Here is a 17017-nt window from a genome sequence, read left to right on the forward strand (position 1 = left end):
CTTAAGTGCATTATTTAATCTTATTTATTTACTAAGTGTAAAAAAGTACATTAGAGTAAATGTACCTTTTAAAGTCAAGTAAAAATGTAATGACCCAGTAACCATCCTTTGGAAAGATTTTCTTCTGCCATGCAAATTTCATGTTAAAGCGTTCGCCGAGGCATTTGTATCCTGAAATTTCAGCCTTGAGCGGGGTTCGGGCTGGGTGGCCTCCAGCGGCCCCTTCCCTTCCATCCCGGCGGTTCTGTGTGTTCAGGGTGCCGGGACTCGAGGCCGCCTGGCTCTGCTCTCGGTCCCGCAGCCCAGCTCCATTGTCCCGGGGCTGGGGGCGGGCGCTGGGGCCGCCCCCCACAGCTGGGGATGCTGAAACTTTTTTTTCACGTTTCCGCAGTGTCACGATTTCCGCTTCCCTCCTTCAGAGAGAAAAAAAAAAAATTAAAAAAATTCCACGGCCAACCCCCTACCCCGAGCCTGAGCCCGCGCCCAGCCCGAGCCCGGCTCGAGCTCAGGCCGAGCCCAGCCCAGCCCGGCCCCAGCTGAGCCGAGCCCAGCCCCAGCCCGCGCCCATCCCGCCCGCCGCGGCCATGGAGGACCCCGAGTCCGCGGAGACCGCAGCACCGCCGGGGCTGAGCTCGCTGCTTCCCCCCCGGGAGTTCCTGCGCTCCCGCAAGGGGCAGCTGCTGCTCGCAGAGTCGGTAAGGACGGGACTCCGGGGCTGGGGGGCTGCGGGAGCCACCCCCGGGGCAGCCGGGACCCGAGCCGGCTCCGCCGGACCGACCTGTCCCGGGCCGCTCCCTGTGCGGCTGAGGGGAAAACTGGGGGAAAACAACCGAAGGCACACGGGGGCAACAAGTGAGGGGAAAAATGGGGAATAGCAACTGAGGGGAGACGGGGGGCAACAAGTGAGGGGAAAAATGGGGAATAGCAACTGAGGGGAGACGGGGGGCAGCAACTGAGGGGAAAAATGGGGAGCAGCAACCGAGGGGAGACGGGGGCAACAAGTGAGGGGAAAAATGGGGAACAGCAACCGAGGGGAGACGGGGGAAACAAGTGAGGGGAAAAATGGGGAACAGCAACTGAGGGGAGACGGGGGGCAACAACTGAGGGGAAAATTGGGAGAAGACAAGCGAGGGGAGACGGGGGAAACAACTGAGGGGAAAACTGTGGAAAGCAGCCGAGGGGAGAGAGAGACAACAACCAAGGGGAAAATGGGGAAACCCGAACCGGAATGGGGGAACTGCAGGGCTGTCTCAGAGCATAATGGATTTAGCGTAATTCAGGCAGAGCACGTTAGAGACAAGAACTTGTCACGTTAGACTTCCAGAGCATTAAGCGTGTTTCACTATCGAGGACCCCTTTTCGGTAAAAAAGCGCTTTGATTTCATTTTAAGCTATTTGTGGTGTAATCCAGTAACCACTGGGGCTGCGGTTTGTATTATCGGCTGGTGCCGGGTTAGGGGGCAGCCTGTCCTGAGTGTGTCAGGAAAGACTTTATGAATTCATGAATTTATGATGTGCGGCATCAGGCCGTGCATCGCGGTCACTCAGCCGCTGTCCCGAGCCCTCCAGAGCCGTGTTTGTCGCTGACCCTCAGAGGGATGCGCTTGGGCTGGAGAGCTGCCCAGAGGGACAGGCCCTGGGCTGCTGAGACAGCGGCTGGGCACCAGCCCAGGTGGGCACAGGGCCAGGGACACCTGGCCTGGATCAGCGCTAGTGTGGCAGCAGGACCCGGGCAGTGACTGTGGTGTGAGACTTTGTGGAATTTTATGGGTAAAGGCTTAAACCTGACAGCTGAAACAGTACCCATGTGATAGGGAAGGAAATCGCTCACCCCATGGGGAGTGGGTATTTCACACCAAAATTTAGCTACTGAAAGGAAGCTCGTTGATTGAAATTAGATGTTCAACATCATTTTTGCTAGAAATAATGATAAATTCAAACACTAAGTTTGCTGGAGTTTTGGCAGCAGATAGTCAAATATCAGGACAGCCCAAACTGGCAGTCAGGTCCATGGAGCGCTGTTCAGATGTGCAAGGTGTCTCTGGCTACCCACTGTTCTGGCAAGGTAAGGAAACCAGGATATTCCAGCAAAAGAAAGATAAGGAACAGACAGAAGGAGGCAGGACTGTCTATGACCAGCTGGTGGGGACCAGCTCTGAGGGCTTGTGAGGCTGCAGGCACTGCCCTGTGGCAGAGAGACAGGGCACAGCCAGATGTGAGGCTGGCTTTGAGAGGAAAGGCATTCACTCAGGAGGCCAGGATGACTTCTGTGGTGGACAAAGCCTTGGACTGGTAGCAGCAGGCTGCGGGCTTTATCAGCTCCACCAAAAAAATGCCAGCTACCCCATCCCTCCTCCAGCTACCCCATCACTCACACAACATCTGGAGTTTACAAAACCACACATTTAGAAGATACCAGAGCCCAGCTAACCTGGCTCCTTTGGCATGTGTTTTTGTTACATACTTTTACACACACTGGAATTTCCTTTACAAGCTTACAGCCACTAAATGATGGCTTTCAGGCAGTCTGGCTTTTTAACATCTCAGAATGATGACATATTAGAGGAATACTGTTCTGGTCATGGGATCAGACTCACCCTTTTGTTGTCATAGAGAAGTACTGACGATGGCTCCTTGGAGTAATAAAAACTGCTGTGTCTTGACAAACCAGGGGTTTATCCTTTGTAAGGCCACTCGGGGCTTCCCAAGGGCTTGGCTGGCTGAAAGCAGCTCTGAAATCCCATCTGCAGAGAGCTTTCCTTGTGCTCCTTGCAGGCTAAGCCCACGTGCTCAGGACGTGGTTTCCTGGCAGACAAGAGGCAGCAGTAGTTTCTCTCCAGTTGTCTCAGCTTTGCCAGAAGAAGCCCTTGAAGACAGCACAGGCCCCAGAGTAAATACAGCCTGTTCACAATTAGAGAAATGCAGTGCCAAATAATTGAAGATGAGTCCAAGTTCAATCTATCATGGTTTAAATCTGTGTTTCATCTTTAGCTTTGTATTTCTCATCTTGAATGTTTAATTTTTCCTCTGACACAGTGCTAATGTCGGGTGGGGTTGGGTTCTGCATAAATGTATGGAAATAATATTCATGGATGCACTTTTTGAACAGTGCCTTTTGTTCAGAAGCAAAGTGGGGTGCTCATCACTGTTACAAATGTCACATTATTCAGCATCTTGGCAGTTCCTCAGAAATGCACTTTATTTCTGCAGCTTTTGAGCCATTTTTGAAAATAACATTTCCACACAGAGGATCTTTTGGAAGTTCAGGTGTGATTTGCTCTGGTGCAGTACCCATGTAAACTGGGCATCTGGGTGCTTCCCCTAGAACAGGCCAGGCTGGGGATGGAGCTGATAATAGGTAGAGGCTTAATTATCTCCAATTTTATTCAGATAAGGAAGATATCCTCCCCCCCTCCCCTGTTCCTTTTGATCTCTACAGAATCACAGAATAGTTGGGGTTGTATGGGGCCTCTGGGGAACATCCAGTCCACCCCCCACTAACCTGCCTGATTAATTTTTTATTCCACCTGGGACATCTGTAAAGACAAAGAAGCAGTAGCATCAAATACATTTATAAGCTTCACTATCTCTCCTAATCCTGTTTATTTTCACTGCCTTGCTCCCTCCATTTTCTAACCACCAATTTTAATCTTACAGGTTACTCTTTTTTCCTTTCTATTTTCCCCTTTTCCATGCCAGGTTTCTTCCACACATTTTAACACTCTTCTTAAGCTACTTATTTTTCCTAACCATTCAAGTTGCTGTGCTGAAGGTCAGCATCTCATCCTCACTCTTTTCCACCCTTCAAGAGATGAGTTTTCAGTTCCCTGTGTCCTGTGTTGGAACCATTTAACAGCCACTCTCACACTGGCATCAGAGCTTGTCTGGGCAGGATCCCAGTTGTGGATTCTGCTCCTCACCTGGCTGTTCCACTCAAGGCTTGTGGCTGCTTTAATTGGCATCTCCTCAGTCTCCTGAGGCCAGCATGCAGTGGCACTACATTTTCTTTTGTTTTTATAAAAATGCAGTGAGAATAGGTAAAGTTGTGCCTCCTTTGTGGTGACATAAAAGGATGTAGAAATCATTGTGCCTGTTTCTCTCCTCTTCTCCTGTCTCTCTCCTGTCTTTTCAGTCTCCTCTGACCTGACCTTGGTAACTGAAACTCCAGATGCTCCGTGTAAACTCTCCTTGGAAGAGGCCCCTGTGCCTTTCTCAGGGTCTGTGGCCAGAAGGCCTCTCCTCCTGTTCTGAAGGAAGCAGAAATTTCACCTCCTCAACAAGTGCAGCAGAGAAGTAGTAACTGAACAGCAGAGACCACTGAGTGATGCACTTTGTCTGTCTGACAAGAATACAAGAACAAAACGCACTCTTACCCAGAAGATGACACTGCTGCCACTCGTAAAGCCTTTGGCAAAGCTGTTCTTTCCTGGGGAGGGAGGTGAGAGCAGGAGATGAGGGGCAGGAGATGAGGGGCAGGAGGTGGGAGCAGGAGATGAGGGGCAGGAGATGAGGAGCAGGAGATGAGGGGCAGGAGATGAGGGGCAGGAGGTGGGAGCAGGAGATGAGGGGCAGGAGGTGGGAGCAGGAGATGAGGGGCAGGAGATGAGGGGCAGGAGGTGGGAGCAGGAGATGGGAGCAGGAGATGGGAGCAGGAGATGAGGGGCAGGAGGTGGGAGCAGGAGATGGGAGCAGGAGATGAGGGGCAGGAGATGAGGGGCAGGAGATGAGGGGCAGGAGGTGGGAGCAGGAGATGAGGGGCAGGAGATGGGAGCAGGAGATGAGGGGCAGGAGATGAGGGACAGGAGATGAGGGGCAGGAGATGAGGAGCAGGAGATGAGGGGCAGGAGGTGGGAGCAGGAGATGGGAGCAGGAGATGAGGAGCAGGAGATGAGGAGCAGGAGATGAGGGGCAGGAGATGGGAGCAGGAGATGAGGGGCAGGAGATGGGAGCAGGAGATGAGGAGCAGGAGATGAGGAGCAGGAGATGAGGAGCAGGAGATGAGGAGCAGGAGATGGGAGCAGGAGATGGGAGCAGGAGATGAGGGGCAGGAGATGAGGGGCAGGAGATGGAAGCAGGAGATGAGGGGCAGGAGATGAGGAGCAGGAGGTGGGAGCAGGAGATGAGGAGCAGGAGATGAGGAGCAGGAGATGAGGGGCAGGAGATGAGGGGCAGGAGATGGGAGCAGGAGATGAGGAGCAGGAGATGAGGGGCAGGAGATGAGGGGCAGGAGATGGGAGCAGGAGATGAGGGGCAGGAGATGGGAGCAGGAGATGAGGAGCAGGAGATGAGGGGCAGGAGATGAGGGGCAGGAGATGAGGGGCAGGAGATGAGGGGCAGGAGATGAGAGCAGGAGATGAGGGGCAGGAGATGAGGGGCAGGAGATGAGGGGCAGGAGATGAGGGGCAGGAGATGAGAGCAGGAGGTGGGAGCAGGAGATGAAGGGCAGGAGGTGGGAGCAGGAGATGAGGAGCAGGAGATGAGGGGCAGGAGATGAGGAGCTGGTGCAGTGATGCCTCCCAGCATCCCCATATTCCCAGTGGGGTCCAGCAGATCTGTTCTCCCTCCTCCAAACGCCTCTGGAGCTGCCATGACCTCAGCCCTGCTCAGGCCTCCCTCCCTTCAGGGACATTGTGCTCTCTAACCACTGTCAGGATTGTTTTTTAGGCCTTGACCTGCAAACTGGCTGTACAGTAAAGTATAACTTTGTAATGCCTGGCCACTCTAAGAACACAATATTAAGTAATAATTGTATGGGATTAAATGGGAAAGTTACTTTCTGAAACACAATACCCACGAAGGGTTTTGTGTGAATGAGAGTGTACATAAAAGGTGCTTAGTGAACAGTCAGGCTGCTTTTTTGCCAGGATTTTTTATTATTTTTTTGCCAAGCTATGAAAGGTTCCTATCCTGCTCTTTGCTGCATTAGAGCTTCCTGCATGCAGATATTCCTTCACTGTGAAGCTGGCAGCAGTCACACCAACCTGTCATCAGCAGCTCAGGAAGAGCTCAGACTCAGCTGCTCTCAGTGCTCAGGGTGCAATCCCAAGTGAGGGGAAGAGAAAGAAGCTGTGGTAAATACAAATTGGCAAAACTGATAAAACACTGCTGCTTTTTTTTCCCTCCCAGAAGCTGCAGTGCTTTCTGAAAGTGCTAGAAATGAACTTGCAATGGCATGGAGACTCTCAGACTTCCTCTCTAGCTGCCTTTTTTTTTTAAGCACAGATACAGAGCTCTAACAAAAAACAAGGTCCATTGCTTGACCTTTCTCTGAAGTGACCCTGAAACACACAGCTCCAGGAAAAGAGGTGCACAAGTGTGATGTGCAATGGAACATCTGACAGTCCTTGGAGGGCTCAGGTATATTCTGAAAGGTGCTGTTGAGTTTTTAGAGCACCTTTCAGTTTGCAAGATGTTTTTCACGAAGACTTGAAGCCTGGAAAAGTATGTAGGGAGGTGTCATTATTTCTGAGTACAGAGTGGCACTGCAGTGTTTGTATTGTGGGAGGGGAGGTGTATTTTTAAAATTTTAAGATAACATTGAACGCTTGAGTTAGTAGCAGTGCACTTAAATGGTCAGAAAAGGCACCTGCTCACTTCTGTAATTCAGAAAAGACAGTTAGAGGTGATATCCAGTATTGCTCCAGGAGTCCACAGCTGTGCATTCCAGCTGTCAGAAGAGGAAATGAGCTCTACACAAGGAGAAATGAGAAACATCATCAAAACCCTACAATTTGTGGGCTCTTCTATTACACAGGGCTGTTCCCAAGCTACCAAGGAAATTTGGCATTAAAATCCCTGTCAGGGCAGTGACAGGAGACAGAAAAGAAGAAAACCAAAGAGCCAGGTGCAGTGCCAAGGTGCAGTGCCATGGTCATCACCTGACAGACCTTGGGCACCTCCTTCCTCCTGATCCTCTGGCTCTTTCCAAGGTCTGCCTCCCTCCCCTTCCTGTGCCTTCCCCCAGTGAAGGTATCTAAAAATACCATCTTCCAAATCTTCCTTCTCAAAGTCTGGTCTGTTCTTTTCTAGACATTTATTTCACATAAAATCTTGAGTGCCTCCAGAATGAGGAATGATGTTTGACTGCAGACCAGTTACCAGTCTTCAGAGTCTTTCCCCTTTACTAATACCATCAGTAATCTACTGAAATCAAATGGGTTCTTGTGAATCAAAAGGTGCCTCTTTCTTCAGTGTGTTTAGAGGTGCAGTTCTCCCCACAAGGGGCTGCTGCCAAGTGGAGAGCAGGACAGGCTGGAGTGAATCCCACCCCTGAGGGTGGGAAGGTGGGAATACAGTGACTGACCTTCAGGGCAGAGGAGCAGGCAGCAGGACACTGCTGTCATCTGCCACTCATGCAGGGCTTGGGTTAAACAAGTGACTGGCCCGGAAACCACATTTAAAATAAACAACTAATATTTCCCCAGCTTCTCTGGGTCAGACCATTCAGAAGGTTGAAATGCTCAGACTGATGTCTCTTCAGCAGCCTCCCTGGCACAGAAGCAGGGATCCCCTGGCACCCCAGCACCTGGGATCAGGGGCTCCTTGGTGTGGTCCTGCTCCTCTTTCACCCTGAGTCCAGCTCGTGTGTGAACCTCACGCCTGCCCAGGGCTGAAGGAGACAGCAGGAGCCTTCCCTGGCACAAATTGCCATCAAGCTGATAAGAACAGACCACAAAGCTCTTCCTTTCACTTTACGCTTGGTCAGGAAAGCTTTTTTGTCAGTGCAAAAGCAGTGAGAGCACAGGAGTTACTGAGGCAAAGAGAATCGAGATCAAAGGCATCTCTGCTGTGCAGCATCACCTTACATGTCTGAAATCTGCCTCCCTGCCTCCCCTCGCTGCTCCAGTAGCATGTATGATTTAACACTGCATTGAATCCTCTCTGAAGAGATCACTAGGTTTAGTTCAAGTCTAAGGATCTGCTATTGGAAGGGTTGTGGGCAGTGGGACCTGCCCTGAACCCATCTCCCTGCTGCTGGTCACCCCTGCAGCTCAGCCACCACACACCTGCTTTAGCCACAAGAAGGAAGATATTTTTTCAACACCAGAACAAAAAGAAAATGTCATGTATAGATGGTGATTTTTTTTTTATTCCAAAAAGACATGGAACTGTGTCTAAATTATGTTCCAGAAATGCAAGTGAAGCAGATTCACAAAGCAAGTGCAGTTTTTGTTCTTTGGGGTGGGAAGGCAATAGGTGCTGTGATGGGAAGAAGGAAGTCCTCTCTCCTCTTAGGAGTTGTCAAGCTCTGATAAATCCACTTCCCTTTAAAGAGTTCTTACCACTTTTAGCTCATAGGAAGAAAATGCTACACTAAGGATGAGATACAGGGAATGACCTCCCTCCACTTTATGAAAATAAGAAAAACCTGCAGAGAGGCTCTTTGAGCAGAAAACAACTCAGAATGGGGTCAACATGAACAAATGGGGCAGCTCTTACCAGCTAGCAGGCCCATGCAGAAGTGAGCTCTATAAACTATCCCAGCTCAGTTTCTTAGAACCAGTGAAACAAGAACAATGCATAGACCTTAAATATCATCCCTTACTAAAAATGTCACAACCTCTCTAACCTCACCAGCCAGTCCTAATGGATGAAAACAGTTTATTGCAGCTGTTAGCATCCTGCTCAGGCACTGACTGCTTTCCCCAAAACACAGGCTGAGAATAAAGGCTTGGTAATTATTTACACCAAGAAATGATTTCAGTGGGATTGAACTGCTTAGTTGTCCCCTAAACATAAAAGGTTTTTTTGATACATGTATTTGGGGGTTGAATGACCTCTCATAGGAGTAATTACCAATTAATAATTATAGGAGCCTTACCAGTCAAGTGTAATGATGATTTTTTTTCTGAAGTTTAGGTGGTCCCCAAGAACCTATGGTAGCAGCAAACAAAGAAATCCACAGAGCTGAAATTTAATGAGGCAAATGCATTGATTACCTTTGCAGGAAGCTACATCTGCCTTTAGATGTGCCATCTGGGGGAAAATAATCCATTTCTTTTCAGTGCTGTGTGAGTGGGAATGTTAGTGTCCTGATTTGGAATTAGAAGTTAAAAAAAAATCTTTGTAATCTACTGCTCAGTCTGTGCTGACCAAAAGCATCCCTGAGCTTTTGGAAGGCAGAGATTTGTCTCCAGGAGGAAAGGCTGGACAGAGAGCCCAGGTGCAAACTGGTACATAAAAATGTGTCATTCAGCATCCTGCCTACTTTTGTTACTTCAAGCTAATTTGATTGAAACAGCAACCAGTTCCCATGCAAGGCAGGTAAACAGGAGGACTGGAGCTTCTTTTTGGAGGTGACCAACCCCAGTACAGCAACTGAAAATGGTCTTGAGCTTCTCCATGGCTCCCTCACCATCCACTTGTACAAACACAGTCCAGGAGTGTAGGACAGCACTCTGGTACTGCCTGGTTTAGGTGAAAATACATTTACTTCTGTTGTTTTCCTGTTGTGAAACTTTCTATTTTGAACCATATTCTAAAGGTGTTTCAATTGAGTGCAGAAGATATTGCCATTTTTTATTATTTACTAGAATTAGGATACATTATGGAGATAAAGGAAATCTATGGGCGTTATCTGTCCTATTACTGTCTAAAACAGCTGCCACGCTGGAAAACTGGAACCAGACACTTCCAGAAGTCACAGAACAATTAATTCTTGGCCCTTTTCTGTCCATCATCAGCAGACTTTATTCTTTCAACTCCAAGATTATACATGCTGAGTTACTTCAGGCTGTCTGAGCACTGATTTGGGTTTCAAATGAGAGCTGTCACAGCTGAAAGCTTAGAGCTCTGCTTGCTTGGCAACACCCCACTCTATTTTCAGAATTATGTTGTCAGAGCTGTTTACAATCCAGAGCAAATTACTGACTTCGAGAGGTGCAAATGCACGCAGCGCTCCGGAAAAGCGATTTCACACACGTGGAAATAAACACCCTTACTTCAGATTTATTCTGGGCTGAACAAGAAAAATCATTTGGCCCAATGAAAAATAGAAAAAGTAGGATGCTGAAGCTGTGCCAGCAGCAGCAGCAGCCCTGACAGAAATACACAGGGAAAATAACACTTCAAAGCTGCTCAGCTGCCTACGGCTCTGCTGTTCCATGCAAATAACTTCGAGTTTTCCCTTTACTTTAGGTGCTGTCATTTATCATCTTTATCTGCTATATTGCATCTCTAGCAGCTTCTTTCATGATGGCACCACTCCTAGAGTTTCTGCTGGCACTGTTTCTTTTTTTTGCCTACGCCTCCAAGCTTAATGAGAAGTTTAAAGGAGTCCACTGGCCTTTGGCGGTAAGTGAGATGTGCAACAGAAACCTTCAGATTTAATTGTGCAGTGAGAGGGGAGGCAAAGCGGCTGGGCAGGAGTTCAGGGTCACTGTAACAATTTTACTGCTCTCTTAGAAACTTGTCCCTGCTGCCTCTGCTTCAGAAGGTCCCAGAGCACTCTAAACTATGCTCTGCTCTGCACTGCAGCTTTTTGAGTGCTGACACAAAGCATGGCTTTATCAAAGCACAGAATGTATGCCCAATTCCAGGCAGGTGGCTTAGGGCCAGCATCAGCCCAAGTCTGACTGCTGGGGGCTCCTTATTGCCACCCTTGCAGAGGGGGAAACAGGTGTGTTGTTGATAATGGGCAGACTTTGTCAGGCTGTGATTAAATTCTCAGCTAGAGTTACACCCACAGACAATCTGAGCTGCTCTGGGAAGGGGCAGCTCTGGCCAGTTCATGCTCACAACGGAGCCCAGTGGCTGCTGGGGCACTGCTGGGGCTGCAGGAGAGCCCTGGCCACTGGATGTCCCTGCAGTCTCAAATATCACTGCAAAGGGAGCAGCTGCCTTGCAGTACAAATACTTCAAAAAACCCTGCTGATCTTATCAATCTCGATTCTCTTTTGGTACCATCAGTAGTTCATTGCAGTGAGATTTGAATTTGAGCTCTCAGTGTATAAAAATAACTTCAGCAAGGCCACTCGTAGATAAAACAATATCAGTGACTTTGGCTATGACTGTGCACAGCTCTCAGCTGGTAATCTCTGTTCCATCATTTTCCCATTTTCTACATGCATCCGGTTCCAGAACTAAGACAAAAAAGGCACTTGTGTGTTTATTATGGCCATTACCATAACATATTGCAGGCACACAATGTAGATAACTGACCTTGTCCTGACTTCAGAGGAGTCAGGTTTCTTGCAGGATTTGTGCTTTGAGACAAATCTGACTCCTCCATCTGTTCTGGGAAAGCAGAAGAGCTAATTGTGAACAGAGCTGAGGGTGCCTTTATTGCAGCCCTCATGATTTGGATGTGCCCTGGGACACAGCTCTGTGTTTAAAGCTCACTGCAGAGAAGTCCCTGCTGGTGTGACAGGCACAGCTCAGCAGGACATACCCCAGGGATCACACCAGGCACGGGCTCCTGGGGCAGGCTGGTGGATGTGAGAACTACAAATCATTCCAGCACTAACCCAAGTGTTTGGTTCCTGAATGAGGAGTTCACAGACAGGTCTCCCAGGAGATCACCACACAGAGAGACAGGCACCTGTTCCCACAGAGCTGGGACCTCCTGAGCCTCTGGTGCCACGGGAGTTCTGCTCCAAGGAGTTCTGCACAAGGTTTTTAAGGCATTTGAAATGACCTTTCCATTAAAGCCCTTGCTGTGCTCCAAGGCAAACACCCCACACAGCCCTTCTTCCCAGGCTGAGGGAAGGTCTGCCTGACACAGGCAGGGTAGCAGCAGGATTTATCCCAGCATCTTTAAGAGAAGTTTATGCCAGGGTTCAGGTCTTCTCTTATTTAGAACTATTTCACAGATGAGCAGTTCCTCCTGTGCAGCAATCCAGGCTGTGGTCACACGCCAGCAGAGGCACTGATGCAGCAACAGAGGGGCTGAGTGTTAGTTCCCAGGATGGTTTTAGAGGAAATCCTTGACCAGTCTGAGGGCACCATTGCTTCTTCCACAGGATTTCTTGCGCTGTGTCACCGCTGCCATCATTTACTTTGCCATTTCAATTGCTGCTGTCTCAAAATACAGCGATGGAGCATCGAAAGCAGCAGGGGTGAGTAGGCATGAGCTTTCCACCTGAGTGCTGTGCTGAACTGAGTGCACTTCAGTACATGGATGCACTTTAAAAACAGTTTAAATATCACCCCACTGCAAGTCATAGACGTTTCTTCAATTAAATGAGAATTCATTTGCTTAAAGCAGAGAAGAAATGGTCACTTACTCAGAAAAACATGTCGTGAACCAATGAATAGTTTTTTCACCCTAACAGAGCTGCTCAGTATTAACTGTACCCTTGGGGAAGGCACCTATTCTGCTTTTTAATTTTACTAGCTGCTCCTGCAAGGAGTGTGAAGATCTTTGAATGGAGGGAATAATAATAATAATAATAATAATGATGATGATGATGATTAAAAACAAAAAAAAACCCTCAAACCTGTAACTGCTAAGGCCAGTCTAAATTAAGCAATTTCAACCTCCCTCCTGCTTAGTTTTATTTGGATGAGTTGAAACAAGAGCAGTGTCATTTTACCCTCCTGTACAAGGACTGCCCAGGAGAGAGCCTTCACCCATCAGCATTTTGAAATACAGAAATACAATACAGCCCCTGCATCTGCAACTTGACTCTAAGCATCAATAATGTATGCAACATAAATAAAATTTGCATAACAATTTTTTAAGCTTGGGAAGAACAGTGCCCAGTGGTGTAGGCCAGCAGCCCTTCCCAAACCATCCCACAACACAAACCCAAATCTTGTTTAATCTTTGTCCCTGCAGTGAGCCATGGTGCAATGGAGTTTGCTCAGCTCAGGCTCCTAGACCAGCATCCAGCTTGGCACAACTCTGCTGCTCTGTCACTGGAGAGAGAATTCCAGAATCATTTTAATCTGTCTAGTTCACTCAGCAATAGACTCATGTCCTTGCAAACAAGTGGAAAATTATTTCCCAAGAAATGGAGGTGATTCCTTGGTGGCAGAGGTGCCCTGGGACAGTGGAGGTGCAGGAGGTGCTGATGACCAGAACAGGCCCAGAGCCCAAGAGGGCTGCAGCCTGGGGCAGGGATAAAGACACCCCTGGTCACTTCTCAGGCTCCCAAAGCAGCTGTAATTCAGGTGATACCAACGTGTCACAAACCATTTCTCCTCCCTGCCTTTTTGGAAAGGCACGGCCCAAAAAAACCATGGAGTTTTTCCTGTGTGGGTGTGGGTTTGGTTGGGTTTGGTTTGTCCTGACAGACTGGAGCTGTTGTTAAGGAGAGCATTATTCTGCCCTTGCAGGTGTTTGGGTTTGCAGCCACCATTGTGTTTGCCGTTGATTTCTACATCACCTTCAATGACCTGGTCACTTTCCTCAAGCAAGGCAGCTCCGATTCCCCCGAGGGGCACAAGACAGAAGGTGGGTAAAATTCCCTGCTTGTCACACGAGCTGCAGTGTGAGATTTCCCTCTCCATTTCTCCCTTTGCAGGGAGCAAGAGCTCTTGCTCAGTAAGAGCAGTTTCTATTCTTGGGTTTGTCTGCCACAGCTCTGCTCAGTTAGGAAGCTGCAAATGGAATTCCAGTGATTTATGAAGATAACCTGCAAGCCAGGAATGTGAAGTTTCTCAGAGTTTCACATCTAACTTTGAAAAGCCCCAGATCCAATTATAGAAATCACCATGCAGTACAGATTTTCTTTCCCTATTAAAATGTCTTGCTGTAAAAACAAGCAAACTTCTACCTTTTTTTTTTTGTAACTTATAATTAACATCCATTAATCTACAGCTTTTTGTGTCCAAATAGTGCTTTTCTCTTTATCATTTCCTTATCATGATTGCCTCTTAAGATCTTTGACCATTTGTGGGCAAATGACCTTAAAATCCAAGGGTCAAACAGCATAAAATTAACAAGGTTGCTGTCAATTTTTTTTCTATTATAGCCTACTTCAGGTCAGACAGATCCACTTAGGAGAAGATAAAAAGAAGGTGTTGGGTGTTCAAAGCCAGTTCAGGTCAGGACAGGGGTAGTCATTCTGTAGTTTCCAGGAGCCCAAAACAGGCATCATGTCCCTGTGACTTCTTATTGCACCCACATGGATTAAAAAGACTGCTCCACACTTAAAAACAAATAAAAAATATCCCAAATCTCCCAAAAACACCTCATCTAAAACCCCTGAAAAACCAAACACCCAAGGTGTGTATGGAATCCTAGGAGGTGATCAGCAGCACTGACTGTCTCTTCTGGGGATTTTAGGAGACTGTTCAGTGTTTTTTCAAGCTATAGACTGAAAAGAGAGACAAAGGAAAAAAAGAATAAAAGGAACAGGAAGCAGACTGGAAAAGCTAAAAAGTGAACTGCCCTCAGAAGATGATCAGGTGGCAAGGGTGCAGAATTAGGATACAGATTAGATCTAATTTCCCTGGAGATGGAGGCACAAATACATAAACTCACAGAAGTGCAGTCACACAGCTCCGTGTTGGTGTTTGTGCCATGCAAGGAGGGCTCAGCCCTGCAGCCCCAATTTGTGCTTCCACAGGGGCTCCTGAGTGCTGAGGCCAGAAGGATGCAGCTCTGTGGGCCTGCTGGGACTGCTCAGCATCTCAGAGGTGGAGGGCTGCTGAGCACACAGCAGTGCCCAGAGCAGCAAGGATGCCAGCAGGGCCTCTCAGCAGCATCTCCCAACTCCTTCAAACACCATTCCAGGTCCCACCACCTCAGCAAGAGCTGTCACTTCACAGGGGTGTTCATTCCCAGCCCTGCTGTGTCCTTGGAGGCTCACCCTGTCAGCACAGCCTCTCTGTCCCAGCCAGAGCCACAGCTGGGGGGGTTTCCAGTTTGCATTTTCACTTTTGTTCCTTGTTTCACTCCTCAGATGAGGACTCCGACTCTGACTCAGACTGAAGAACCAAACACCAACCAAGCGTGAAGGGAAGATGATCAAGCACTTTCCTCTTTGCTGAATGCACTGCCAATTGAAATATTCCCTCATTTCAGCCCCTTTCCACTTCACTGTTAATGGAATCACCAGAGCCCAGACAGGGCAGTGATGTGGAAAAGGAGACTGCTCCCAGTGCCATTGAACACTCCTTGGCAACTACAGATCCTCCAGCAGATCTGTCCAAACAACACAGCTCAATTCTCTGTTGCCCCTCCCCACCCAGCACATCCCTGTCCCAAGTAAGTGGGAACAGCATTTTTAACATTTACAGCTTTTAATGTGCTTTCATCATTCCAAACCTTTAACACTTAGAGCTTTTATACTTCTTGACATGCCAAAGAGGAGAGGTTTGGATGCCTGTTTTTATTTTTCTTGATTAACTAACAGTATTTCTTTATCCAGTCTGAATACTCCAAGCACTGAAGGCAAGGAGTGCTGTTATCAATACCTTTGTATCTCCTGTCTATCTGTGACAAGGAAAAGTGACAACTGGAAATCTGCAGCAAGAGCAAACCTCAAAGTATAATGGTGCTGCAGGGCAGCTGGCTCATGAAACCCTCAGTATCCCTTGTTTAAAGCTGCTTGGATGGAGTCACATCCCCTCTACTGCAGTTTCACCACAGGATGGGGTGGAGCAGGTGAGGCAGCTCTGGCAGCCCTGTCCTGTTGTTGTGGAAGCCCTGGGAAGGCAGGCTTGGCAAATGCCTCCCAGCAGGGCCTGCCTGGTGACACCTGCAGCTGTTTGTGCCCCAGGCACCTGTGCTGATGTCCTGCTCTGGGCCATGGCCACTGCTGCTGCCACGCTGAATGCACCCAGGCCCCAGGAGGGCAGTGCCCCCTCCCCACTGTGAAAAGGCCAAGAAACAGCCCCAAACTACAGAATGTCTGCAATGAATTCATCTCCCCAGCCCCCTTTTTCAGTGGGGCTGGGTGGGGTGGGGTGGGTTGGTTGGTTTTCTCCCCTGGAAGGATGTGATTTATCTTGTGGTGGTGCATTCCAGGAAAAAAGCCCTCAGAATGTCCAAGCTGTTTTCACAGGTAGCACAACCTACCCTGGAATATCTGTGTCCATTTATAGACACTTGGGAATGCTTGGGAAGAGCGTGGCACACTCCTCACAGGTGGCATCACACAGGTCTGTGACAAAGAAACCTCTATGGATGTTTTAAAAATGAATACAGTGCCAGAACAGGTGTGATTAAAATGAGGGCAGATGGTACTAACACAGTAAGTGAAAACCAGGGATGAAAGAATAAAGGCAGATTTCCTTTGGAATGAAATCAGCACCTGGGTTCCAGTTCCCTGTGGCAGCTGCCAGCAGGACAGGGGAGCTGGCAGGGACCAGGGGGTGCTGCTCAGGCTCAGAGTTGTCCAGCAGGCAGCTCCCACATCTCCTGCTTCCTGACCACTGACAGAGTAAATGCAAAACAAGTGGTTGCTTCTAAATGGGACAGACAATCTCTGATTTATGAGAAAGATTTCTTTGAACCTTTTCCTGTATGAAACCCCGTGTTTCTCTTCCTTCTCTTGTCATATTTTTACTGGCACACACTGTGATGTTCAGGGGACCTGGGCTCATTTTTATACTTGTTTTGTATTTCTCTTTTTTTTTTTAAGTAAAAAAATGTACTGCATGTCACAGCTGGAGACGTGGTTAATATTTAGAAACCATGCTGGATTAAACATCTTTTAATAGAAGTGTTGGGTGTCTTTACTTACTTGAAGACCTGATTTTGCCTGCTTACCTGATTTTGGTGCTTTGCCTCTGCCCAGCACGAGGGACTGTGACTTCAGGAATCCTAAATCTGTACTGGGGAAGGGGCACAGCTCAGAGCCAGCCCTGGGGACCAGCCAGGGGTCAAACCTCTTCCTTAGGGCATGAGATCAAAAAATTTAACCAAGAATTTGTTCTAACTATTGAGGAGACATTGTGGATTCAGTGCTCTCTCTTGGCAACCAATAACCCTGTAAACAGCAAAGTCCCCTTCAGGTTCATCCCTCACAAACCCAAAATATACTGAGGTTTTCTGGTCATTTTTTCCATGTTGGTTTAAAGTAAACAGGAAGCAAACAAAATGTTCATTAGTTCCTTCAGGAGTGCC

The 17017-nt window shown here is 48.2% G+C and overlaps 1 protein-coding gene and 1 long non-coding RNA gene across 2 annotated transcripts; one reads left to right on the top strand and one right to left on the bottom strand.

Annotated features, from left to right (window-relative positions):
* Positions 1-6: 6 nt before the first annotated feature.
* Positions 7-3954, bottom strand: LOC143695112 (uncharacterized). The gene is made up of 2 exons (XR_013184040.1): positions 2598-3954; positions 7-413 (listed from the first exon to the last, which is right to left on the bottom strand). It is a non-coding gene; the product is annotated as an uncharacterized LOC143695112 (long non-coding RNA).
* CMTM3 (CKLF like MARVEL transmembrane domain containing 3) lies at positions 389-16990 on the top strand. The gene is made up of 5 exons (XM_054640896.2): positions 389-695; positions 10138-10293; positions 11961-12056; positions 13279-13396; positions 14850-16990. Exons 1-5 carry the CDS (start codon positions 585-587, stop codon positions 14876-14878), a joined length of 510 nt encoding a protein of 169 aa, XP_054496871.1. The 5' UTR covers positions 389-584; the 3' UTR covers positions 14879-16990.
* The last annotated feature ends 27 nt before the right edge of the window (positions 16991-17017 follow it).

This window comes from Agelaius phoeniceus, chromosome 12 (genome assembly GCF_051311805.1).
Source record: "Agelaius phoeniceus isolate bAgePho1 chromosome 12, bAgePho1.hap1, whole genome shotgun sequence".
Taxonomy (NCBI): Eukaryota; Metazoa; Chordata; class Aves; order Passeriformes; family Icteridae; genus Agelaius; species Agelaius phoeniceus.